This window comes from Prionailurus viverrinus, chromosome B1, assembly GCF_022837055.1.
Source record: "Prionailurus viverrinus isolate Anna chromosome B1, UM_Priviv_1.0, whole genome shotgun sequence".
In the NCBI taxonomy this organism is placed as follows: Eukaryota; Metazoa; Chordata; class Mammalia; order Carnivora; family Felidae; genus Prionailurus; species Prionailurus viverrinus.
Genome location: NC_062564.1, coordinates 40,665,282 through 40,692,590, shown reverse-complemented (window position 1 = coordinate 40,692,590; position 27,309 = coordinate 40,665,282). Strand labels below are relative to the sequence as shown.

Sequence of the window (27,309 nt, the reverse complement as noted above, 5' to 3'; positions counted from 1 at the left end):
ACTGCCTTCTTCCCCCTTTTTACTGTCCATAGCACCTAGTGATGTGGGAAACAAAGGCAGAAGGAAATGGTAGATAAATTAAATTTCCTTATAACCTGCAGCCCATTGACAAATACTGGAGCCAGGCCGACTAGAACATTTCTTCAGGAACCCCCTACTGTCTAAATGCTGTGCTAGAGGGAAAAACAACCTTAGCTTGACAATAGCTAGGCCTCCAGTAGCCTGGGAGTCTTCTTTAGCATATGAAAATCCCTTTGGAAACTTCCCCTTGACTTTACCTCCCCCAACTCCCAAGTAGGTAATCAGTCTCTCCTCAGGGTCCCAGGGCAGCTCTTCCTGCCCATGGGGTCCTGTTCCTGTGCTTTAATAATCACCTTTTTGCATCCAAGATGTCTCAAGATTTCTTTCTTGGCCATCAGCTCCGACCCCACCACCATTCCAAGAGCCCATCACTAGTACATTATAAAGTATTCTGTATATGTTGGATGAATGAAAGGAAATATTTGAAATGATTTTAAAGATGTGACCATGAATGACAAGAATAAATAAGCTGTGAGATACTGCCAACGTAACAATATTACTCCACTCTGATTTGGGAAAATATGTGAAAAATATATCTGAATTTATTATCTCAGCACAGTATAATACAGGGGTGTGGCAACAAAGTAAAAATGAAAATGGATTGATATAAATATACTAAAGCCTAGTTTGTCAGGTATTAAAATGATACAAGTCTCCTGTTTTATTATAAAGTTTATACAGAAAAAAGATTTACACTATCCACAAAAGGATTTCCTTCCAAGAGCTGTAGAGTGGAGAAAGGGAAAAGCCAAACACTGGATTTAAAAGATGTTGAGGACATGATCTGGCCAGCCAGCCCATCCCGTATTAGCAGGCCCATGTTGGGCTTCCTTGTGGGTATAAATAGACATTCCATTTCTAAAGCAATCCTTCCTTCCTGAAGGATCTAGATGATGGGTTGTTTTTTGTTTTTGTTTTTGTTTTTTTACTACTGAGACATGCTTTCATCTTTGTGGTCCCATTTCCAGCACTCCACATGTTGACAGATCAGGAGGTGGGGCTTTTGGTCTACCTCTCTTCTGCCCTAGATGGTCGTATTCCAGGAGGGGTTGGCTTTTATCTGTCTTCTTGGCTGACAGACTCCAGTCTGAAATCCAATCTTAGCCCCTGGAAACTTCTAAAATGGGAAGTACCTGTGAAAACCTATCCTCTCCCCTCTCCTATCGGTTCCCCCCACCCGCCACCCACTTGTACTGTGTTATGGCTCATCTCTGTGAAGAAGCATCCCGCCTTGGTGTGTCTTCTGAAGTGGAGGAAGCTGGGGCTTCCTCCCATGATGTCAGGGAACTGGGAGTCCTTGGTCATGGTCGCATATTGTCTTGAATCCAGTCTAGGTAATTAGTAATCTTGGTATATACACCTGGAACATCTTTCTGCCCACAGCCAAGGCCCCAACTGATGATGCCAACTAGAGTCATGTGGTTGTCCTTCATACACACCAAGGGGCCACCTGAGTCACCCTGCAAAAGAGAGAACAGGTCAGTTTGCACAACACACAGACTCTTTAGGGGGAAGTTAGGGTTAATATTGTAGTGCTAATATTGTATTCTTCAAAGTACTTAGCTCAGAGAGGGAAATTGTTATCTCAAAGATCTTGATCCTGTAGGGGATTAGGTTCTACATTGCAAAGTAGAATTGAGATAATTGCTCAGACATTCCAGGCCACAACCCTGGTTTTAACTCTCCCACTTACTATCTATGTGGGCTTAGACTCACTGTGCTTCAATATTCTTATTCTGTATTCAATATTCAATATTCTGTAAAATAGACTTCATGCTATCTACCATATGAAGTTATTATAGGAATTAATTGGGAGAGAGCATGAAGAACTCTGAGAACGACATACGACATTTTGTAAGACTCTGGGTAATTGGCTGTTACCGTCTTATTGAACCAAAATAATTTCTTGTTTTTGTTTTTAACTTGAAGCTTGCAGATCATATTTTCACTTTGCATACTTTTTATGACTGTTGAGCCAGGGGTACAGCTGAGGTTTCTGAAGAAATCATTCAGAAAGAGACAAAGGTTGTCAAGGAACTGAGGGCAGAGGCTGATATGATTACCTTATAAGAACAAAGCCCACAAAGTCTTTGATGCAAGAGCCCTGCTTCCTTCTTTTTGTTTCCCCTCCAACCCCCAGGCCCTCGGTGGAGAGCCTGACACACTGTAGGTTTGAAAATGTCTCATCAATAACTGTGCTTTGGTTATATTTAGGTCCTAATGCCACAGGTTGGTCTGTGTCCCATACCCAGTCCCTCATTATCACGAAAGAGAAGTACTAACTCTGATAAGGATGCCAACACAGACAACCTGAAATAGTTTGCTTTCCCAGGCTAAAAACCTCATATTAGGGCTGAATAAGAGTTTTTAAAACTTATTTCTCACAAATCATCCATGTCCCCCTTCCTAGTAAGCTGCAGCCCCTCCTCCCCCTTCTACGTGGCAGACCCCAGTTCTCCAGCACCCCCAGAAGTCAAGATTTGCTTTATTTGGGGGCGCCTGGGTGGCTGAGTCAGTTAAGCATCTGACTTCGGCTCAGGTCACGATCTCATGGTTCATGAGTTTGACCCCCGTGCCGGGTTCTGTGCTGACAACTCAGAACCTGGAGCCTGCTTCAGATTCTGTGTCTCCCTCTTTCTCCATCCCTCCCCTGCTTGTGCTCTGTCTCTGTCTCTCTCAAAATTAAATAAACATTAAAAAAAAAAGAACTGCTTAATTTGTGTTGCTTTATCCATCACTTCAATAGTCAATCAATTGCCTGGGCCTACAGGAAACCCTGAACCAGGTGGAGTTTCCGGCAGAGACATTGGGGAAATTTCCTGCAGTTTAGATTTCATAACTTTGGGTAACTTTGATCTTTCTCTGATTGTGTTATTCTTTGAGGCCCTCATCTCGAACTTCCAGTGCCTCCTCAAGATGAGATCCCTTGGTTCTGGCTGTAATTTTTTCTTGGTTCGGAGCCTGTTGGCCAAGGGACACTTTTACCCTTGGGTGGGTTCAGGCTCTGGCGAGACTCTCGTGTTTACCTGGCAGGCATCATGGAGGTTTGCCTGGTTCCCACCACTTCGTGTGTCTCCTGCACACAGCATATTGTTCGTCACGGTTCTGTTAAACAAGTGTTGTGACGTGCAGCGGCCGGCTGGGTACAGCCTGACATGAGCCTCCTTCAGCCGCTCAGAATAGAAAGGAGAAGCTGCAAGAGAGAAGGGAAAATGTCCGATGGTTTTAGGGAAAGTTATTTGTAAACCTTTTGGAGGGAGGAAGCCAAATTTTCTAATAATGGCTAACTTGTCTCGAGCTTTCACACATATTAGGTGGACGCCTACAAAATCGTCAAGATTGTTTTGACTGACAAAGCCAGAAATCTTACAGAGTTTAGCCCATGGTTTCTCAGTAGTAGCACTGGTGACGTTGGGGCCAGATAATGTGAGGGGGGCTGTCCTGGGCACTGCAGATGTCTGCAGCATCCTTGGCTTCTGTTCCCTAAATGCTAGTATAAACCTCCATCCTGAGTTGTGACGATCAAAGATGCCTCCAGACATTGCCAGGGTCTGCTGGCTGGGGCGGGGGGGCGGCAAAATCACCCCAGTTGAAAACCACTGCCTTCACCTACTGTCATTTCATTCTCACCGTCTAAGGAGGCAGCTAAATCTACCCCCATGTTACCGGTGAGAACACAGGGGCTTGGGACGGTGTAAAACAAAAATCCCCGTCCTGGGCCACACTGCTACAAGGTGCAGATCTCAGATTTGATCTCTGGACTACATGACCAGAGAGTCCAAGAACCACTAATCACTGTACTCCACTTCTTATCAGAACCTTCCTGAAGTCTGAAGCTCTTCAAAGCACTTGTATTACTCAGACCCTTCGTGGCCTGCACAGTGACCCTGCGAAGTAGGGAAGGCAGGTGAGGGGTTCTCGGTCCGCAGGGAACTTGCCTACATTTACATCAGTGCCTGAACCAGGGCTAGAACATTCTCGTCACTGCTTTTTCTTCCTCCAGAAAGTGCATGCCCTGCTGTCCTGCAGACAGACAGGATGGGGCCGAGACTTCCTTCCACTTACACGCCTCGTGCTTGCCGTAGCCAGACAGCTCGCATTCTGTCCAGTCAGGCAGGTGCAGGTCAGCTTCAGGGAGACAGACGGTGCGGACAGTGTCGCTCTCCTGGGCACACTGTATCGAGTCTGACTGCAGTTTCAGCAGTGCTGGGAGAAGAGCAAGAAGGGAATAAGCCACGTGGGAAGGGCTGCTTCTGACTTGAGGGGAGGAAGACGAAGGAGGAGGCGAGGGTGGGGGAGGAAGAGGTGTGAGTGCACGTGTGTGGCTGTGTATGGTGCCATCTGCAGCGGGGAGAATGTGACATCTTACCAATATCGTTGTCGTAAGTGTCGTCATCAAATTCCTTATGGATGATGTATTTTTCTACTTCAAATTTCTGCTCCTCCTCTCCAGGGACCACTCGGTACGTTCTGCCCAGGACCACCTTAAGGTGGTGGGGAGGATACCTAACGGAGAAACAGCCTTATGCTCTGCTCACTGTGAGGCTTCTTCTAACAGGCCTGGGTTCAAGGCCTTAGAGTCTAGGGAGACCTACTGGGTTTTTCTGAAGTGCCTACCTCTCCTGCAAGCAGTGCGCAGCAGACAGGACCCAGCAGGAACTGATCAGTATTCCGCCACACAAAAACCTCTCCCCTGGTGACCTCCTGTTCTTGACAAAGATGGCAGCCTGCCACGGATGAGAGGTGATGTCTGCATAGAGTCCTCCTTTAATGCGGAACTGAGGCTGCTTGTACTGTCTCAGCCCACAGGTGGCTGGGAGAGGAAAGGAAAGAGAAGGGACATCAGACCTGTGGTCCCTGGCGGGGGGTTCCTTGAGCACCTATCTTGGTTTCTTCTCTTGGAACCCCAAGTTTCTACAGGCTTACTGCACTTCTCCAGGTTAGCACAGAGTGAGAGGACAGTCTGCATGGTAATAAAAACCACAGCTTTCATTTGTCGAGTACATGGTACATGCCAACCATCGTAGGTACACTTCCTTTAACCCTCATGACATGGAACTTCAGAGAGCCTGGGAAATTTTTGCCCAAAGTCACAGGGGCACCTGGATTAGAACCCAGACCTGCCTGACTCCAAACTGGGGGTCTTTCTGCCATGCTTCATTACTCCTGGCTTTTTCCTGCACCTGCTTCCTGGCTGCAGAAATAACGCAGCAGTGCAACTTCCTCCAATGGGCAATGGTTCCCCATTTCTTTTCCATCTACTAACTTTGCCCACTTTTCAAGGCTTAGGTGAAATCCCAACTCCTCTTGAGGCTTTCTTAACACTCTTAGCCCACCAGGCTCTGAATGAGCTTGCTGATCCTGCCCACTGAGGACCTACCATGTAGGACTTTGGCTGTGAGTTCATTGGTGGTTTGTGTCTTACTTGCCCAGTTAAATAATATGTTCCTTGAGAAACATTCTGGCAGGTACGTGCATTCACAGGAATTGAGTAATAATAATCTATTCACAGAGGGGCACCTGGGTGGCTTAGTTGGTTAAGTGTCCAACTTCGTCTCAGATCATGATATCACGGTTTGTGAGTTCGGAGCCCCGCATTGGGCTCTTCGCTAACAGCATGGAGTCTGCTTGGATGCTCTTCCAAACTCTCTCTCTCTGTCCCCATTCCTCTCACACTTATACTCTTTCTCTCTTTCAAAATAAATAAATAAACTTTAAAAAAGTTTATAATAATCTATTCTCAGTGTCTTTTTTTAGCAAAATGTGCCACCTTAAATTTTCTCTGTCTTCCACCCCCTCCACTAACCCAGTGTTAACCCCCTCCAGAGTCCCCCTGTGTTAAATGGGCTCTGTGGGAAAGGTGGAAAAGCTCACAGCAGAAGTACGAGCTGTGGGGTCCGAGGATGCGGCCTCAGACCCCAGCTGTGTGGCTCAGAGCCCAGTGAGCTTGGGCAGGCCACATGACTTCTGAGCTGCTTTCCTCATCAGTAAGCTGGACGTAGGAGGACTGCCTGTCACCACGTTGTCGGGAGCACACAGTGAGAGCACTTTGCTATCTAGGGAGCCACATATGAGAGCTATCCTCCTCTATGCTCACTATGACCTCATGGTCAATCATTAATAAAGGCAACTGGAGAGAGAAGTTTAGAGCCTAATAAATGCTAAGAGCAACTGGCAAGTTCTTCTCTTTCTTTCTGCCCCTCCCATCCTGGTCGTGCGTGGGAAGTGAGCACCTGCCCAGAGTGTTGTCATCCTACCATGGCTCCAGTCATGGGAGGCCCCTCCCCACCAAGGCCCTCCTAAAAATCTGGGTCTGAAGCAGACAGCTGTGAAGACACGGGGAATGGTAGAGGAAATGGCCAGGAGGTGAGACTGGGCAGAGGGAGGTGGCCAAGGGCCAGCCCTTACAGCACTGGGGCACATCACAGTATTCCCACGTCAACTTGTGGTCCTTCAACACGTGGCACCAGGGCTTGGCATCTCCATCTGGGTTCCTAGATGGTGAGAGAGGTCAAGGTTCTCAATCACATTTTCAATCCCATCGCAGGCCACGTGAGCGAGGAAAGAGGCTCAGTAAACCGATGGCAAAAACACTGAGCTGGGCAGGAGGGTCCTGAGTTCTGAACTTGGCTCCATCAGAGATCTCACGGTAGGAAAACAATCTTAACTTTGTTTTTCTATCAGCAATATAACATCTTCATCTCGCAGGTGTGTTGGAAGGTACCGTGAGCAATGCTATGAAAACACTCTTATGACTCACTGGGAGAAAGGTGCCACAGAGGAACAGAACAATGAGGACAGAGTGGCTGTGGGACGGCACCTCTAGTCTGGGACGTGGGCTGAAACACTGGTGAACTTCACTCTTCATAACAGGTGTTATTCCAGCAAATGAATACGTGCGGCCAGATAATGTCCATGGTTCCTTCCCACCCACTGAGTCTTTCATACAACTTTAGGCATGAAATCTCTCATCCCACCGCCCACTCCTGCCCCCTGCCCAGAGAGGAACCCATGGTCCCTGTGCTACGTACCGGCAGTAGTTGTGTTTGCCCAGGCCCAGTGCCTGGGCGTTGTTCTTCCATGCTGTGTAGACCTTGCCTATCAGGGCCCTGGAACTCCACTGGAGGCAGGAGGCACCAGACGTGGTGAGGCTGTAGGTGCCACGGTATGCTAACCCTTTTCCAAAGTAGCAGTCTCCGTTTTTTTCTGGAACAAAAGAAAGTCTCACATTGACCCATAGCCAATTAAATGCTACAGCAGGCACATCAGTGTTTGCAGCCGGAGCCGCTGGCCCGAGAGGCTGTAGGCAGCCAGGCTCGCCATAAGAAGGACATGATAGCATCCCACCTCCCCTCTTTCCTCATTCTTCCAGCCCTTTTACAGAGGGATGCGAAGTGGCTTCTGTCTGCTGGGCCAACTTTCATGATTGGATGTGGCTTCCTAGATTGCTGTGTCGAGTGATGCTGAGGGTTGATTCGCATTCAGCAGAAAGGGATGCTGTGTTCAATTCTAGGTGATTATTGCCGGAGCTGCTTTGAAAGTAACAGGGGGTTTCCTGGTTTGTACTTGACAGGTTGTGGCGAACCAAGGATCTTCAATGGACAGACATGTCCGCAGCCCCTAACTTCCCAGATTTTGTCTGCCAGTGATCTGAAGGATTTGTTGGGCTCGAGCAGGAGAGAGGACATGGACCCAGGAATGCTGCCTATTTTCACCTATTTGCCCCCATTTTACCCTCCTTTCTCCCAATTTGAAACTGGCAAAGTGTACCACTATAAACAGTATAATTAAAGGGCCACCTAGACCAGTGAGTCCCAATTTTACCAATCCTGGGAGTGGGGAGGATGCTTTAGAATTAGTGTAAAGAGGAGGTGCCTGGGTGGCTCAGTCAGTTGAGTGTCCGACTTCGGCTCAGGTCATGATCTCACAGTTCATGAGTTCGAGCCCCATGTCAGGCTCTGTGCTGACAGCTCAGGGCCTGGAGCCTGCTTCAGATTCTGTGTGTGTGTGTGTCTCTCTCTCTGCTCCTTCCCTGCTCACAGACTGTATCTCTCTGTCTCAAAAATAAATAAAGATTTTTAAAAAATTAAAAAAAAAAGAATTAGTGTAAAGAGCCCTCAAATTCACAGACAGGTATGTCAGACCTACCTGTAGACAGAATGCACATTATTATCGTATATGAGTGGTTAGAACTTTAAAATTTATTTTTCATACTATTGTGACATCATTGTTTGTGAAAGGACCACAGAACTCAGGGTGCTTTTTTGCACTAAGTTTAAAAACTTAGGGTTTTTAAATTTGGGAAATTTTCTCTTATTAAACATTTTTAAAGAGAGAGACAGAGATTGAGAATTAGGCCCATCAATCACAAAAGGGAAAATCTCCGTTCATCCTCAAGAGGACTGGAAACCACCCATGCAGCCCACCTTCTCCTCTGTAAACGAGGAACCTGAGGGTCGGGGTGGGGGCCGGGGGGGGGGTCGGGGGGGTTGGTAAAGAGACCAGCTCAAGGTCAAACAGCTAGTTAGAAGCCAGGCCTGGGTGAAGACCTGAGTCTTCTGACTTTCTTCCCTCTGTGAACAAAATAGTCAACCACTAGCCCACTCCTCCGTCTCCTCAGTTGTAGAAACACTATCAGATCTGTCTTTCGAGACTCTTCTTCTCCAGACACCACCAGGGAAGGTGGGGAGGCTGCGCTTACCCTTGGGGCAGGCCGGCGTGCTGCAGAACTCAGTGCTGTACTGCCCTGCCTTGAAGACGTAGCACCAGGGCCTCGAGTCTCTGTCTGGGTTCCTGAAAAAGCAGCCAGGGAAGGCCAGAGGAGGTGAAAAGGGAAGTCTCCCTCTCAGACCCAAGGTCTTTGCATCCTCTTCTGGAGAAAAGGTTAGTGCATTTCTGGTCGTACACAGGACAGTTGTATCGTGTTAGGTGGAAGTATGACCTGGTCATTGTCTTCATGTGGAGAGTAAGTATGGTTGAAGGAGGACCAGGAGCCATGTTGACAAGGGGTGGCCTGTGACGGTTAGTTTTATGTGTTACCTTGGCTATAACGCCCAGTTATTAATCAAACATGAACCTAGGTGCTGTGGTGAAGAGACTGCTATGGTTAACAGCCGCAATCAGTCGACTCTGAGTAGAGATCATCCTCCATCTGTGGGCAGCCTCATCCAATCTGCAGGAGGCCTTATGAGCAAAAGCTGAGAAGAAATTCTGCCTCAAGACTGTGCTGTCAAAGCCTGTCTGAGCGCCCAGCTCGCTGGCCTGCCTACAGATGTGAGACTTGCCACCCCCCACAATTGGGTGAGCCAATTCCTTATAATAAATTCCTGTATGTGTGTCTAATGTATTGGTTCTCTGTCTCTGGGGAACCATGGCTGATCTGAACTAGGCCTTTTCCCCGACTCTAGTAGCTCCTCACTGGAGGAAAGCCCACCCGGTAGGGAGGACGGCCCTCTCACCTGCAGTAATTGTGGTTCCCAAGGCCCAGCATGATGGCATTTGGCCTGCGTCCGTTGTAGGGCTTCAGGGCCAGTACGCTGCTGTTCCAGTTGATACACTCAGCCCCGCTTTCCGCTGTGCTCCACGTGCCCCTGTAGGTGACACCCTGGTCCTTGTAGCATGTGGCACTGGCATCTGATCGAAACAGGACAGGTGACATCTCACATGTGAGTCCCCCTCTTTCCTTTAGATTTCCAAAGGGGTTTCGCACCTGCTCTGGCATCACCCCCAAGCCAGTGTGGCGGGCTGGCTGCGGAAGCTGCCGGAGCAAAGGAGGTAAACGGGGCGGCCAGTTCACCCAGCTGACCGGCGGCAGAGCCAGACTCCAGCCCGGCACCCAAGATGGCACCCACTGGGCCCAGCGCTTTGATTGCCTAACCGACCCTTGGACGACCTTCCCTGTCCCCACCCTGCCCCATCACCACACTCTTCCTCCCCTTCCTGGGAAGATTTGGGATTCTGTCCCCCTCTCGCACCACCTACCCACCACTCACCTATTTCACAGCGTTTCCCTGAAAACCCTTCAGGACACTCGCAGACAAAATCTGAGAAATATAGAGCCTGCCGGCACGTCCCCCCATTGAAGCACCTCGGTTCGCTGCAACCTGCCAAGTACAAACAAGGAATTACTTCAAAGCAGTTCCAAGGATAAAGGAGTTAAAATTTTAAGAGTGCGCTCTACCTGCCAGACACTGTTCTAGGCAGTTTACAAAAATAACTCATTTAATCCTCACTGCGCCCCGTGAAGTAGGTACTACTTTCTCCCCTTTGACAGACAAGGAAGCTGAGGCTGGGTGAGTGAAGGCAGAGCCCCAGGCCCCAGGCTTGCTTCTTTGCTCAGCACGTTCACATTTGCCCAAGGCAAGAGGAGGTCTGGACAAGCCAGGGACATGAAATACAGGATTTGGGCCCAGGAAATTGGACCCAAAGCTCGAAGCTTCCACTGGCAGTCCATACGTACATTTTTAAAAAATATACTTTTAAAGTTTATTTATTTATTTTGAGAGAGGGAGAGAGTGTGTGTGTGGGAGTGGAAGAGCAGCAGAGGAGAGACGGAGAGTGAGAATCCCAAGCAGGCTCTGCACGGTCAGCCCTCGAACCCAGAAACCGCAAGATCATGACGGAGTCAGGATCGAGAGTCAGAGGCTAGCTGACTGAGCCACCCAGGGGCCCTCATACGTACTTCTGACGGGCACCGAGTGGCACAGCGAGCGACCGCTGTTGCACCAGCAGTATTCCAGCCGGTTGCTTCTGAGTACAGGGCGCAGCCACGACTCATTCTGCAGGTACAGCATCTGTGTTTTTTCATCCCTGCAGGTCACTGTAACGAAAGACAGGCTGGCCTCTTGAGGGCACAACTCACCAAACACTGACATCCCGCCCCTGGTTCCACTGAGAAAATCCCTCAGTTTTTTTGTTTTGTTTTTTTTCTTTTTAATATAAATTCAAGCTGGTTAACATACAGTGTAGTATTCAGGAGTAGAACCCGGTGATTCATCTCTTACATAACACACTCAGTGATCAACCCAACAGGTGCCCTCCTTAATCCCCATCACCCATTTAGCCCATCCCCCACTCCCCTCCCCTCCAGCAGCCCTCAGTTTGTCCTCTGTCTTTCAAGAGCTTCTTCTGGTTTGCCTCCCTCTCTCTTTTTATCTTATTTTTCCTTCCCTTCCCCTGTGTTCATCTGTTTTGTCTCTTAAATTCCACATATGAACCTCACTTTTAATACAACCCATCCTTCATGCCTTTTTTGCCCTTGGCCAGAAGATAGCAGATACCTAAGAATTTGTCACCAAAGACCACTTTAATTACTTTTCTTCTGATGGGCCTTCATCTTGGAAGAATTTATCGATCAAAATACATTTACAAAGTAAGACTCTAATTTTTCATATTAATTCATCTAAAATATGCACATGTATACGTATAAATTGCCTGCAGAGTTTTTGATCCACATGAGTATTACCACACTGAAATGATGCATTGCTAGCCCAAGAGAAAGAAAATCCACATTTTAGTCTGTGTGGGAAATGTGCTACTCCTGCCAGTATTTTTTGTATAAATGAAAACAGTCTAAGTGCTCGCATTGATATTCTCACCCTTTGTCTCTGTTTGCAAACCAGAAAGCCAACTTCACAAATCTTTAACTTTTCATTAATTAAAGACGTGACAAGCACTCATTGTACATAATTTTTCTGTTGTTTCTTTGGAGGGTCCCCTGGGGCCAGGACACCCTTGTCAGAAATGCTTATCCAACAGCAAAGTCATTAAGAGTTACTGCCATGACTCACTCTGAGGAAACTTCCACTTCAAAAGAGGTGTTGCAAAGCCTCCCAGACCCGAAGGAAGTAGGTCATGAAGGACAGAGATGAAGGCCCCAGGTTGGTGGCTTCAGACTTGAAGCTGGGCCCAGAGTTCTTCCAACAAGAGTCAAGACAATCCGGCTGCTGGCATATTTTATTTTTGGAATCCTACCTAATGCTCATGGGGATGTTTCTCAGGTTTCTAGAGTCGACTCTAGACTCGGTCTTATAGAGAGAGTATTTCCACAGCTGTGGAACTCCTGTGAGACCACCCAGCTTAGTTACCCCATTTTTACCAGACAGAAGAAATGGAAGCACAGAGATGGCAGTTGACAAAGATGCCACATGGACTCAGGTGGGAAGGGGATTGCAGCCCAGGAAAAAGACCCTGGAGGACCAGCACAGCTGCAGCTGGCCACGGGGTGACCTTAGGCAGGTCACCGGCTCCATCTCCAGCTCGGTTTTCTCACCTGTGTCACAGGGTTTCGGGCCACTGAGCTGGCAGGTTCCCACCAGCTCTGTGACTCCCTGAGGGCCACCTGCTCTGGCCTCTCAAACGCGGCCTCGGCTAACTGGGTGGATGGCTGAGTGATGGGGGTGGGGGGGATACAGGCGCCTTTGCAGAATCACCCTGCGAAATCTCACCTTCACACAGCTCAGTTAAGCTGGGTGTGGTGGCAGATAAATTCCCCAACAGAGTGCCCGGAGCTCCTAAGCCCTGACTCTGCCTCCCGCCTCCACTGACCCCCTCCACTGACCTCAGCGTCATCTTACCTCTGTAAGATCTGGCTCCTCTTCTGAATCGTGCGTGGATTTCCTGCAAAGCCACCAGAGGTGGAGGAAGGGTCAGCACATATTGGGTATCTTAAGAACAATGGTGGTTGATCCAGAGGCCACCGGTGCACCTGCCAATCAGATGCCACCTGCCCCAGGAGCCCCACCTCAGGTAACTGGCCCCAGGTGCAATGTCCACTTCTCACCTTCTTTTCTAATTCTTCCTCCCCTTCTAGACCAGTGCCGCCAGAATAACTTTCTGAATGATGAAAATCTTTAATACCTGTGCTGTCCAATACCATAGCCTGAACTGGATTTTTAAATTTTATTTAATTCTGAATTTAAATAGCCACAAGGGGCGAGTGGATTGTAATCACACACACACACACACACACACACACACACATACACCGATTCCCTCCATGTAGCCATCCCCAACTCTCTCTCCTCTAAAATCTCGCTGGGCCTTCCATGATGGTGCTCTTGTTTGCTGGGCATTTTTAGACAGCATGTCTACAGGACAGCTCCCATCCCAGTTAGATGGCAAGTGGCACTGGTGGCTTCCCAGCTTCCACGGCTCACTGCGTAGGCACTATCTTTCCCAAATACTTTATGGATTAATTCAAGCACATTCTTTAAAAACAGCGCCAAAGAAGGCCGTCAGAGGCAGTGGGGTAGAATTAAGAACTGTTTACTGAGGTCAGCAGAACTGCCTAGAGTTCTGCCCCCTGGAACCCTGAATCCCAAGCATCCCGCACAGAGAGGAGTATGTGCACTATACTCTGCGAATGCTGGCCTCTGCCTCTCCACTCTGACGTTAGCCCACCCTGGTCTCCCGAGGGCCTTGAGGGTCCATAGGCCCGTGGAGGAGGGCACAGACCTGACCCGCACACCCACCTGGCTGGGCAAGGTGAGGGCTGCCCCACAAAACAGCAGAGTGAACACCAACTCTTTCCTCAGGTTATTCATCGTTCCTTTGGAGCGTCCCTTAAATTCTGGAAGAAGAAGGGAAAAAAGCTCAATTATGTGATTGAGAGATGAAGGAATATGACAAAACTCAAGAACCCATGACTTTATCATGGCGTCTCCCCTCCAGCATCTGCTCCCACAGAGGGAAATGCCACAAATATCTGGAAGATTCCTTTAATTGTGCATATTTACCATCTTAACCATTGATACATGTGTATAGTTCAGTGGCATTAAGCACATTCATCACCACCACCCATCTGCAGAACTTTATCATCTTCCCAAACTGAATCTCTGCACCCACGACCCACTAACTCCCCACTCCCCCCGGCAACCACCATTGTACTCTCTGTCTTTATGAATATGATGACTCTCAAGTTTCCTCACATAAGTAGAATCCTACGACACACATCCGTTTGTGACTGGCTTATTTCATTAGCATAATGTTCTCAAGGTTCATCCATGTGGTGGCCATGTGTCAGATTCTCCTCCCTTTTTAAAGCTGAAGAAAATTCCTTTGTGTGTATAGACCACATCTTGTTTATCCTTTAGTCCATCAATGGACATGGGTTGCTAGAAGATCATGTTGCCCAGGGATGTCTGTGGGCTGAATAGCGTAGGCCATCCCTGGCACTTCTTGGCAGCCTGGGTACCCCAGGCCCTGGCTTGATTTTCCTAGAAGTGAATTCCTGCCCTGGAAGATGGAACCACAGAAATGTCCCCTCTCTGACTTTCTTGGAGGACACTGTAGGGATTCTATTGCGGGCACGTTACAGAGCCAGCCTACCTCAGATTACCTGAGTTCTTAACTGGCACGCCTCCTGGTCCAGCACAGGAAATGCTCCCCTGCACCAGCTCGCACCCTCCCCACCGCTCCCTCTGATTTTACAGACGGGCCCGGCAAAGTGTAGGTTGGCAGAAAGGAACAGAAGCATCTGCTTTTTGGTTATTACACTCAGATCTTCCTGGACCCAAAATTCCCAGTTTCCATGTGCTGTTCCCCAGTGATCTTGCCCTCAGCAGCTTAAAGTAGGTTAGTTGGTCGGGGTGTTATTTTGTGGTCTGGCAGACCCACTCGCTCCTTTGTCCACAAGAATTAAATCAGGGCCTTTCTTCCCTTGACTCATTTCCCTTCAGTCACAACAACTTTTGGTCCCACCCCTCCCCCCCATCCCCAGGGTCCTCAGGGCCCTGTCAGATCAGGGGCTTCCAGGACTTTCATCCTGGGCTGGCTCTGGCTCCTTCTTTGTTTCTTTGCAAAAAGCTTCCCTGTTGGAAGTGTTCTTCCCCTCACTGGCCACAGGCCCCCTTCAGAGCAAGGATGACAAAGAAAGAGCGAGTGGGGCGGTGGGAGGACTCTTTCTGCCCCACTGCTTCTTCTGGGGCTGCCGGGTTACAGGCAGAGGAGGGAGAGGGAGTGAGAGGGCAGCAGGGGCTGGTCAACGAGATTCCCACACCCAGGCTCAGAGGGCGTCTGCCAACCAGCATGGCCCTTCCCCAGCCCCTCCCCCACTGGGAAGGAAGCCAAAAGAAGGCAGGATCTGGGCCTTTGTTCTAATCTGGTGTGTCAAGCAAGGCCCCCCTCCCGGGCAGGGTAGGGCAGGGTAGGGCAGGGTAGGGCAGGGTAAGGCAGGGTAGGACAGGGTAGGGTGTGCTCTTGGAGGAGGGGGGCGGCTTTCTCACTCTGAGGAGGAAGCTCTCTACTGCTCACAGGTTTCCTGAAGTTTCGGAAGAGAGCAGTTAGGGAGTTGAGGCCATCAGAAACAAGAACACTCAGTATAATCTTCTGACCACAGGGATCTGCTCCGGACTTTCCTTCTCAGCTTTCCTTACCTTTCCCCTTTCTTAAAATGGCCCGAAACCCCTCTTAAATTTCCCTTCTTCATTTCATCCCATTTCTTTATAACCTTTTAAAATGGATCTTCTTGGGGCGCCTAGGTGGCTCAGTCGGTTAAGCGGCCGACTGGCTCAGGGCATGTTCTCGTGCTCCGTGAGTTCGATCCTTGCTTCGGGCTCTGTGCTGACAGCTCAGAGCCTGGAGCCTGTTTCAGATTCTGTGTCTCCCTCTCTCTCTGACCCTCCCCCCATTCAGGCTGTCTCTCCCTGTCTCAAAAATAAATAAACGTTAAAAAAAAAAAAGTTAAAATGGATCTTCTTACATGCATCCCCCCTCTTTCTTCCTGATGTTAGTCCTGATTCTTGTAGTGTATAGATTGTCCCATACTTTATTATCTGGGCCAGGCCTTGAGGTTAGGGGGACCTCTAAGCTCTTGGGACTTTATGAAGAACCGTTGAATGAAACAATGAATGAATTAGTAAACAAGTCACCAATCAACAAAGAACTTAACCCTTCTTAGTGTTGCATGTCAAACCAACCAGCCCTTTGAATAAACTCATTATCCTAAGCCCAGGGGGTTGGATGCCCACTGGGATACAGGGATACCATTTTACTTCAAGAACTCAGGGGCCTAACAACAACCACAAACTCTGGGTCCTCCTAAATGGAACACCATTCTAGATGTCAGAAAGTTGCGAAGTGAGAAATGGAATATTAACACATTTGCATTCTCTGGACAAATGGGAGAGGGGGACCAGATCAGGGAGGCACAGCGTGACTTAGGGCTGGAGTGGCGGCTCCCACAGCTGCATCATGTTAAAACCCTTTTGGCAACTAAGGGGCATAAGGGGCAAAGGGGTCTACTTTTGTCTTCCGTTCCTGGGAGAGTTCGAGACCATCTCTGTTCTATCTGTCCTTATCTTCCTCCACTTTTTTGGGCCTTGCCGGGCCTTGAGCTGACCCAGTGACAGTCTCCAACAAGGCAACAGCTCCATCTCGCTGCACAGAGGCAATGAGAGCAGCTGGACAGGCTGAACTGGGTAAGAGGATGACAAAGAAGTGAGTCATCCTGCAAGCAGACCAGCAGTGTAGTCCAAAGACAAGGGAGAAAGAGGAGAGGAGGAAAAAATGTGTCCTTGTTTTGCCTTCATTAAAGAGGTGGCTGTAGCGATCTGAGGGCAGTGCCTGGACAAAGAAACAAGTGAATACCAGAAACAGGGGCTCAGACTCTGGGTGTATGGGGCCTCTGCCAGGGCAGAGTTCAGCAACATGAACCACAGGCTGCCACCAAAGACAGAAGCACCATGTGGCAGTCAGATGCGAGGTGTAAGGGTAAGAAGTCCTTTGGGGTTCATTTTATAAATACAAAGACTTGTCATTTTTTTTCCTGTGTTCTCTTCCTTTTGCTATATTTAAGTTTCCCAGAGTCAGAAAACTAAAAAAGCAAGGAAGTAAGAGGAAGGAAGGAAGGAAGGAAGGAAGGAGGGAAGAGGGAGAAAGGGATGGAAGAAAGGAAGGAAGGAGAAGGAAAAAGAAAAAAGACAAACCACTAGGATGTCTCACTTTGGTTGGACTGGAATCCCTGAATCCCTGAAAGCATCACTGTATGAGAGTAATGGTAGAATGGCCATAAGGCCTGTGGTCTCCAGGGTCCTAAGGACCCAGCCCCTGCAGGTCCACCCTAGCATACAAAGTTGATTTTGGCAGATTTGCAAAAGGCACCCTCTCTGGTGGATGGACTTCAATAGACATGGAGCTCGGCAAGTTGACAAAGAATCTGCGCAAACTAAAAAACAAGCACACAAAAAAACAGGACCCATGGCCTGGCAAATAAAGCATGGCCTGCATTTCAAGGATGCGTGGACGGGCACCCTTGTGTGGGACTCAGCCTGCACATCTGTGTGGCAGCCTCATCTGCTCCTAGAGCATCTCTGACCTCCCTGCCTCAAAGCTGCGTTGGGTCCTGCCGGCTACAGCAACAGAGTTAACTCTGTTCACTGGCCCTTCTGAACAACAGTGAATGATGACTGTTCCAGGGGAAAAATGGGAACAGTGGACTGGTAACCAGGGAGGGGGTTACTCTCTAGAGCCAAGGAAGTGTGCCATTGTAGCTGAGAAATCAATGATCCTGCCAGCCAGAAACTCAAGTGTTCATTTCTGCAGTGGTAACATGGCAGAGTGCTGACTGATAGGCACCCAGACAGAGGAAGGGCCTGGGGGTCATTCCTGAGGGTGACCTGTTGTCCTCAGTGCCTTTGCATTTCCCTTTGCACTCTCCTCCACTGTCCTACCTTCTCCCTGCTAACCTCTGAAAAATCTGTCCTCCGGAAAGGAACCGCTATCCTCATTCACAGAAGGTTAGAGTGACTGAATAAAAATTGATACGCTGCCCTTCGCAAAAGCATCTATATTTTGAGACATAAAATCTTCTCCCTGGGATGCAAATCCAAGTGGTCTGGACTCTGGAGGTTTCCTCCAGGGCTAACACTCTGTGGTCTTCGCTGTTGTGAGAACAAATGATGTAATGGGTGTAAACTAACACACTTATAAATGAGTATAAGTATTTTATTTAAACACAACCACATGCTTGGAGGTGACCGGCAATAAAAGAGCTGCATAAATACAGTCGATCAAGTTCTGGGGTTCTAGGAGCAAACAATGCAATTGCTCCAGCAGGTATAGAACTGGGGGACTTGTAGTTGCTACTCTTGCAAGAAAAAGGCAGAAATATGAGCAAGCTAGACAGAAGATGGAAATTGCAAGGGAAAGACAAAAGTAAGTTGATACTATGATCAAATTTTACACTGTGTGCAAGGTTTGCTACCTTAATCTTTGGTAGAGGAGATTCCTGGGTTATTATTGCTTTGCAAAGCTTCTCTCTGGAAACCTTAGTAAGAGAGAGTCAGTCTCCAAGAATACCAATACTCTAAAATGACTCATGGCTTTAAAACAAATAACACCCTCCCTCCACCCCCCAACCATCATGGCCCAGAATGGATGCCAAAAAAATTAGAAAAAAAAGTAGTCCAAGGAAGAACTCCTTGGAACAGCAAAGGCACGTCTGTAGGGTCAGGGCAAGAGAGGGGGTGCGATGGCGGGAGGACCCGGACACAGGAAAGGTGGTGGGGCCCCCCAAAAAGCTCATCTTTGCAAGTTCCAGAGGGAGCACAGAACAGGGGGCCAGTAGCCTGGTAACCCTGGTCCCGCGTATACAGGTCCTGCTTTTTACAAAGGCCCTGCTCTCAGAATAAAAGCCATTTTCAAAAACTGACAACATGTAAACAATTCTTAACTTCTCAATTCTTCATTTTCTGTGTGTCCAAGTTTTTCTCTCTTCTTGAATAGAGCTCTTTTACAACTGGGGGACAAGAGAGGAAGGGTTTGTTTCTTATCACCTTGATCCATTCCAATGAGGTGATAGAATAGAATCCTCTCCTATCTCTCACCCATCTCACTAGTCACTCAAGAGCAGCATTCTTTCCAAGGCATCTTCAAAATATAGGCGTATGACCTGGGTCTAAGTTAACCTGGCAACTCAGAAAAATCTACACTGAGCACTGTCATCTGCTTTGCGTCCCATGCTTTGCCAGGTAATTCTAGATATTTGGAAGGAATGAGGACGTGTTGGATCTGGGTCTCGGAAAACAGAAGTCCATCATGCCTCCTTTTACCATAAAAATACAAGAAACCCTTCCCTAATAAACTTATAATCTTGTGAAGAAAAAACAAGGTTCTGCTGGCAAAAGCTGACTCCATTAGTCAGTGCAATAAAATGTTAACCTCGAAGTCTGAATCTAAACAATCTGATGTTAATCTAAAACAGTATCTCATTTTAAGCATGAAGGTAATTCCTCGTATCCCTTCCACTCCCTAAAGCCATCATCACTGCAAGGCAATTAAATATGCAATACCTTGATAATTCTTCAGTTTACCTCCAGAATTCAACACACATGAATAAGAAAAATGATCGGACGCTTTCACTGTATCATTACTGAGTTTGTCCACATTTCACTGGGCTCACCTGAAAGGGATGTTCTAGTATATTTTTGAGAACTGCATGTGGATTCATGCCACTTGCTCCACAGGCACTTGAGTATCTCCCACTTGCCAGGCATAGGGTTTACAAACTTTACAACCCTTTTATAACCATTGAATCATTTAAGGCAATATTATTGTCTTGTTTTTACAGGCAAGAGAATCTAACTTCAAAAAGGTACAAGGGCTGGGGCACCGGGGTCGCTCACTTAGTTGAGCATACAACTTCGGCTCAGGTCATGAGCTCTCGGTTTGTGGGTTAGAGCCCCACGTCGGGCTCACCGCTGTCAGCGCAGAGCCTGCTTGGGATCCTCTGTCCCCATGTCTCTCGGCCCCTCCCCTGCTTGCACTGTCTCTCTCTCTCTCAAAAATAAATAATAACGTTTAAAAATTAATAAAAAAGGTACAAAAGCCTTGGCCCTAAGGTGAGACACTTTGTGAGAAGTGGTGTCAGGACTCAAACTCGACATGCTTTCCACCACTCCTTACTGTGTCCTGATGCTGGACTGTAATGTTTTTTAAACCTTAAAAAAAAAAAGTTTATTTTTGAGAGGAAGAGAGAGAGAGTGTGTGTAAGAGCGAGCGGGGAAGGGGCAGAGAGAAGGGGGTACAGAGGATCCAAAACGGGTTCTGCACTGACAGCGGTGAACCCGATGCGGGGTTTGAACTCACAAACTGTGAGATCATGGCCTGAGCCAAACTCGGACGCTCAATGGACCGAGCCACCCAGGAGCCCCTGGACTGTAATGTTTTTAATGTGCTCAGAGTTGATATATGAGAAGGGTAGCATGTAAATGCAAGGAGCATAGCATTTACTGGAGCAAGACTGGAGTCTTTTTTTTTTTTAATTTTTTTTAATGTATTTATTTTTGAGACAGAGCATGAATGGGGGAAGGTCAGAGAGAGGGAGACACAGAATCTGAAACAGGCTCCAGGCTCTGAGCTGTCAGCACAGAGCCCGACGTGGGGCTCGAACTCATGGACCGCGAAATCATGACCTGAGCCGAAGTCAGCCGCTTAACCGACTGAGCCACCCAGGCGCCCCGCAAGACTGGAGTCTTGACTTCAGATTCCTACTACCACTTACAGGTTGTGTGTGGTTTCCTGGATTTTCTAATGGGCGAATCGTTCCCGCCTTGCTGAATTGTTACAGCAATTAGAGAAGAAGCAGGCAGAAGCCCTCTAAATGGCCAGTGGGCAGTAAAGTCAGCTATGCTTACTGTCACAAGTGTCCTTCAACAATGGGAACACCAAAGTCTACAACTTCTTCCTGGAAAAACAACTGAAAACTACCAAGGCAGAAAAGATGCCACCCTCTGTGGGGTTCCCAGTGTGGTCAAGCATTAATACCAAAATCCTGTTCCCTGGATCATGTGGGCATCTTGTGATAAGCTGCAACCAGATTCCTTACGACTGAAAGAAAAGTTCACACCTTTCATGTACGTGTGCACAGAACAGTATTAACGGGAGCCCTTATTTCCTGGATATGAGGTGGTATCTTTTATGCTATTTTTAATCTGCTTTTTAATTTGCCTTTCCCAGACCTATTTACACCACACAAGCCAGGGCTGCTGTGGACTCTCAGAGGAAGCAGGAACTGGTGCCCAAGACAGCTGGAAGATCTGGGCTGTTGCTCCTGATAAGGGCTGTCTGATGCCGACCACATGAGATGTTCAAAAACCAGAGACATTATGTGATAAAAATAAGGAAACTCAGCTTCCCAGAAAAAGGAAAACAAAACAAAACAAAACCTTCCCTTTTTCTCTGCATCCCAGGTGGCAGACACCAGCTCTTGCTACAAGAAGGCAAAATAAAACCAGTTTCTCTTTTCTATGAATGTGACAAAAGATCTAGTTGACCAGTAGTCTTTCTCTTTTAGATTATTCATGGTAGGCTACTAGGTTTAGTTTCCCTACGTCCTGTCCCCAACCTGCAAAAAATTCAGCTGACATCAAACTGTTCATGCAAAGATCTCTAACAAAGGGACTTGAGAACCTCTTTGAGTGTCATCCTCGAATGCCATCTGTCAGATCCCCCACCCACCCATCTCTCCCTCAAGCCCCAGCTCAGTGTCATTTCCTCCTTTCTTGAATTCACAGGTGAAGATTTACCAACTGTATGTATTTACCATCATACATTTCTTGAGCGCCAACCATGTACCAGGCACAGGCTCCGTGGTATAAAGACATATATACTGTATCCTCAGAAACTCATAGTTTAGGAACGAGACAGACAAGTAATTAGGTAATGACAGTACAGTGTGATCAGCACTGTGATACGCAGGGATGTAGGGATAGAAGGTGGAAATGCAGAGGAAGAAAGGGTCTTGCTGGAATGTGGAGGAAGGAGATCTAGTTCACTCTCATTGAGGTAGGGGGCTGGTCAAGGTAGGCTCCTGGAATTGATACTATAGAAGCTGTTTGTTGAACAAAATCAAGGGGCGTTCCTGACACAGCATATCCCCAAGATGACACCACTGTGCGGGGTCCAGGATAACAGCAGCAAGCAGCCAGAGTTGCTTACTCTTCAGCACAAATACCTTCCATTGGGTAAAGGAAGTTGATTCACAAACCCCAGCCTATGCCTTCAAGGGCATCCCTAGGAGGAAGTGTGGTTTGGAAAGCCCAAGAGTTCCAAGGACATAAGAGCCTTTGGGGCATGTTCAGTTTCAATTCCCTAATGTCTAGTTGTAAATTAATGGAATATTTGGGACCATATAATAAACAGAAAAGGCTTTGAATACAAAGGTATCCCAGTATCTGGGTTCAGCCTGACCTTGAAGTGGTTACTTCAGAGGCTCAAGTTGGAATCAGATCTTATAGATCAATCCCCAGCCGACCTCTCCGAGCCACTGATGCATGCATCTGGAGCACCAAATAGCCAAACTGTCCTTTGCAACTCAGCTGGGTGTGCTAGCCAAGAGTCGCCCTCTGGGTCATGGTTGTTTGCACAGATAGTGCTAGGCAGTTGCTAAGGACACTCCGTTGCATTAGCTTTAGAGAAAGACCATCTAGTTAGCATCTTCTGGGTAATCATGATAAGTACCAGAACCTGCCCAAGGTTCATAGCCTGAAGCTACAGACAGAATTTTTCTCCATGCAAAGCTAATGACCCAAAGAAGGAATGAATGGAATATTCTGGTCACCCGTTGTCCATCCTAACCATCTTACCAGAGCAGTGCTGCAATTCACTCACAGAGAATAAAAATATTATTCTGAGGCTGCAGGTGCACAATGCCAGATAATCAAGTGAAATTGAACATTTCAACCCAAACCCCCAATTTTTCCTCACCACCAGATATTCAGTATCTCTGAGAAGTGTATGGACTTTGTATTTTGACTAGAGGTAAATTCACTACCATTGCTACAAACCATGTTGCCCCCTCATCTGCCTGATAGAAAATAACCTGCATACATACTAGAAGCTTTGGAAGTCCTGAAGCTAGATCTTAGCCAGAGGGCCCCTTCAGTTGCTATAAAACCCCATAACCAGAAAAGCTGTTGCTTGCAGATTTAGTAATAGGCCTCCCTCGGAAAGTGAGTTTCCCCAAATGTTCTGTGGTCCCAGCCACTCATTTACAAAAGCCTTAGATGGTCACTAGGTGTGGCTGGGATGTTGGCTGCAATAGTTGGAAAGGTACTGAGCATAGTCTGCTCAACATGTTAGGACCCAAGGAAATAAAAGCCAAGTCCCAGAGCCCATCCTCAATGAGGACAAAAAACAGCAACACTGCTGTCCCTCAGCTACTCCCTGGCTGCAGGAGCTGTTCCGGTGAAGCTACTGAGGAGTAGCACAGATGCCAGGAGTATCTGATAAGAGGCATCACAAAATACACTGAGTTGGTCTTAGGGAGTCTGGACAGAGACTGAGCTATTGGGCAGTGGGGAGCTACTTTTGCTCTTGATGAGATCCAGAGCTTTGAGGCTGGTGTCTCTGAGAATATTCTAGGTAGAATAAATTGATGGGTGGAATGGAGCTATTTCTGTTTCAATATTTACAAATCCCTGCTGGTGCCTCGAGTCTGGCTCTGTGCTTACAGGAAGCACTCACACTGACTGTCATATATTGATTCCGGACAAGTCAGTGTTGAGATCCCAGGATGAGTCCTCCTGCCCCCACAGGCAAGAATTGCTAGGAAGTTACTTTTGAGGGGACTCCCCATAATAGTTGTATTTGCAGAATATCTTCATGGAATTGCAAACATACACACACAGACACACACACAATTTTTTTCTGTCGTCAATCCACTGCAGGAGACCACCATTATTATTCCAGCTTGGTCACCGGCTCAGCTCAATCATTGGTACCACAGTTCTTTGCATTTGAGTTTGTCACTAGTTACCTAGGAGCTCAGCATGTTTTTCTGCTTTCCTGGCTCCCTCCTGTCCTCCCTCCCAGTGAGGTTAAGAAAATAAAGATAATAACAGTGAAAATCTAGAAAGCTTTGATATGCTTCCTGCAGAATGCTCTTGAAAGAAAAGCCATTGATGTTATCCCCCCCCGTAATTGAGAACCTCACACTTGCACACTGGGCAAAATGCCAGAGGACAAACTGACCAGTGGAGATGGGGAGGGGTCGTGGGGGGAGATCAGAGGCCTTTCTCTGACGCGCGTCCTTCTCTTTCCCAGCACTTCCCACCTAATTAATCATGCTCGGAAGCCAAGTTGACCATACCGCATCCCTAGCCCCGGTTCCTTAAAGTTCTTGATGGGCTCTGTTGGGTGCAGGGGGCGGGGGGGGGGGGAGTAGGGAGGGCAGCCCGACATGGCCAGGGACCCTCCAGGCTCAGATAGCCCCAAATCCCGGAGGCAGCTCAGTTCATTCACATTTCTTGCCCGTTAGTCATGAGGTGCTCCCATTGTCTATTCAGAACATTTCTCTACAATTCTTTTCACTTTCCCCTTTACTCTGCAAGCAGAGATTTCTTCTCCAAGACATAATCCCTCCTATTCTCTCTTCCCCTGACCACCTCGCCCTTCAAAACAGCTTCAGCCTATCCCAATGAAATGCAGATACAGAACGAAGGCTCTGTTTGGGCACTGATTCTAACTAATCCTCTTTTTGCCTGCATTGCAAAGTCAGTCCCTCATTAAGGTATTTCTCTAGTGGCTCGGCTTGCCAGAAAGACTTTTAAGAGAGAGAAGAGGAGATGGGCAGACAGAGAGTCACAGAATTCGACCTACCGTCACTGCTTGTCTTCCTTCCCTCCCTGGGAGAGGCTTTCTCTTCAGCCCTGGGCTCCTGCAGGACCTCAGCTCCAATCTCCCCGCACAGCTCGGGCCTCCTTTAAATTTCAAGGCAGGGGGTGGGGTCGGTGGCCCTGGGTGGGCGGGTTTCTCTGCAGCAGCAGGATGCCCAGTGGACAGGGCCACGAGGGAGCCAAACGGGGCGGGCCTGTTTTTATAAAGAGGGGGAGGAAGTTTATGATGGAAGCAGCACAGCCCAGCCTGGCTTCGGGCCAGCCTGATTATTCACAATCCTGATGTCACCGAATCACAGGAATTTGGGAGTTGGACAGAACCTTGACGATCATCTTCCTTTAAAGCGCTAGTCTATGACCTAAAAGAGACCCTCGGGGTCAGCTGGCTGCAAACCTATAATGGAAAGAGGAGTTTGCTATTCTTAGAAAATATACACTGCCGAGGCTGACTGGTTCTTCAGGAATGTCCAGCAATGACTCTGCCCCTCTGGACACAAGACATTGGAAGGACTGGACAGGTGGACCAGTTGCCTCCAGGCACAGAAGTGCCAAAATTGGAGCACTTGGGAAAAGCGGGGCAGTAAACAAAGGCGGGCAGGGCTCCTCTACAGTGGAAAGTAATTCCCAGCCTGGAATATGCGTCAGGTACCTGTCCTGCCACTCATTTCTCTTCTCTGCAAAGAGATGGCTGAGGTCTTTTCAGCTCCAGCATTCCCTGAGTGGGGCTGTGGAATAAAGGCAGGGGGTGGGGGGTGGGGTGGGCCTGAGCCAATGGTCTGTCTAAACGCTTTTTCTGCACAGCCTTGCCTTGAAATTCTATCACTAGCCATCCATCTCTTAAACGAAGGGAAGCTTTCCCATGTTCTGGAGTTTGCTCTTAAATGTGAATGCTCCTGGAAATAGACAGCCTGTTTGACTTGTTAACACCTGCAGATGACTGATAAAGAAAAGCAGCAGGTGTAAGGGAAATGCTTAGGTTTGAATCAGTTGTACCAGTAATGAGGGATGTGACCTCAGTCAGGGTTTGCAATTATGCTGAGCTCTCCCATCAGAGGTCACGTGCGCAGATTAGAGAGCGACAGTGTACATAAGATCCCTGGCACAGCACAGGGCTCGATGCGTAGTATCTGTATTATTGGCTGGTATCTGGCTAGACAAGGCAGTGTGAAAGAAAGAGAAGGAAGAGGGATGCCAGGAGAGGGACCAGAAGGCTGAGGTTGGCAGAGGAAATTGAAGGATGACCAATTCTTCTGGGAGAGGCCAGATTGCATATATTCCGATCCTAAATGTGCTCACATTTGTCAAGCGATGAGAGCTGATTTTGAGGTTGGAAAATAAGGCAGTTGTGCTCAAAGTCAAGCTGTTTTTCCATATTTTTATCAGGCCGTAGCTCTGCCAATGGCCATTATAGGAAAGGGGAAATACGAGGGCCAGGTTAGCTACAAAGGAATGGAACTAGGACATCAGCTAAGCTGTAGCAAAGCGTGGCCCTGTCCCATGGAGACGTGTCTACTTCCCTGTAACATGGGAAGCCTTGATAAGGATCGGAGGCTTTTTCTGGCATTTTGGTTCAGCAGGGATGGAGGGGTGGTATAAAGAATCTTTAATCTGAACTCCTGTAGAGGATGATTTGCTCCCAAATGATTACATTTAAATCCTTAGCTCACATACAGTCTGCGGTCTGGGTATTGGGTCCTTAAGCCTGAGCGGTGGGGCAGGATATATGTGCCAGGATCTATATACCAGGATCTATATACCAGGGTGTGATCTGGCAGTGGGGAGGGAGAGTCCTTTCCCACCACACATCAGGACACCTACAATTCCACCTTTAGAAATGCATTCTTTTAGATTTTTAGCCCCCAGTTAAAATGCAAATTTAATTACAATCTTCAAGGTAGTCTCTGGTGGGAGGAGTTGTCTCTTGGCCCCTAGGGTGCTGCAGACCTGGGGTCTTGAGGGAGGGAGGGGTAGACCAAGAGCAGGAAATTGAGAGGAGAGGGTTTCTGGTCACCAACAGGTGCCCCTGAGCTTTGCTGAAATATACCCAAATGACTTAGACCTGATAATACCCTGCTAATAACCTAGGAACAGGGGCCTTTGTGTTCCTATTAAATATGAGATTGTTTTCCTTTTCACAGACTCTCGGGAAGCCTAAGGAGGAGGTGGGTATAGGGAAGCTGATACAGCAACAAGGAGGGCTTTGATTTTAATGAAAGGACTGATGCAGACTTGTAGGGAGCAGGGCGGCGGGCAGTAAAGAAAACTCTTGGTGAAATCACTTCCTGGGAAAATTGTATCAAAACCCTCTGCTTCCAAGGAAGAGAATAAAATGCAGTCCCAGATAACACGGAGACACAGTGGGCACAGAGAAGCTGGAAAGAAGTATTCATAGAGTGCTTTCCCAGCCTGGTGCTATTTCTGCAGCGTGTCACCCTCCCCTGCCGAATGGGTGAGTCACCAGCAGGGACCCCTTATCGCTGGAGTGGGCGCAGGGATGGCCTAGGAGAACAAGGACCCCACCGAGACCCCAATCGGCTAAGAAATGACGTGGTATCTGTGGAAACTCCAGGAAGAGAGAGATGGACAAGAGCCAGAGGATGAGATGGTCTGGGGC

At 47.9% G+C, this 27,309-nt stretch overlaps 1 protein-coding gene across 1 annotated transcript; it reads right to left on the bottom strand.

Annotated features, from left to right (window-relative positions):
- Window positions 1–601: 601 nt before the first annotated feature.
- Window positions 602–24,827, bottom strand: PLAT (plasminogen activator, tissue type). Its single transcript, XM_047857334.1, has 14 exons — window positions 24,679–24,827; window positions 13,554–13,651; window positions 12,657–12,699; window positions 10,763–10,900; window positions 10,074–10,184; window positions 9,540–9,714; window positions 8,783–8,874; window positions 7,113–7,287; window positions 6,490–6,575; window positions 4,699–4,894; window positions 4,451–4,587; window positions 4,147–4,287; window positions 3,108–3,274; window positions 602–1,541 (listed from the first exon to the last, which is right to left on the bottom strand). Exons 2-14 carry the CDS (start codon window positions 13,623–13,625, stop codon window positions 1,383–1,385), a joined length of 1,692 nt encoding a protein of 563 aa, XP_047713290.1. The 5' UTR covers window positions 13,626–13,651; window positions 24,679–24,827; the 3' UTR covers window positions 602–1,382.
- Window positions 24,828–27,309: the final 2,482 nt, after the last annotated feature.

What these genes read in the sequence shown, in the direction of transcription:
- PLAT (XM_047857334.1), bottom strand. Translation starts at nt 13,625, where the DNA reads ATGAATAACCTGAGGAAAGAGTTGGTGTTCACTCTGCTGTTTTGTGGG. An exon ending in AGGAGCCAGATCTTACAGAG is followed by an intron (nt 10,901 to 12,656) that starts GTAAGATGACGC and finishes CTTTCGTTACAG; the next exon opens with TGACCTGCAGGGATGAAAAA. An exon ending in CACGCCGGCCTGCCCCAAGG is followed by an intron (nt 7,288 to 8,782) that starts GTAAGCGCAGCC and finishes CTTTTGTTCCAG; the next exon opens with AAAAAAACGGAGACTGCTAC.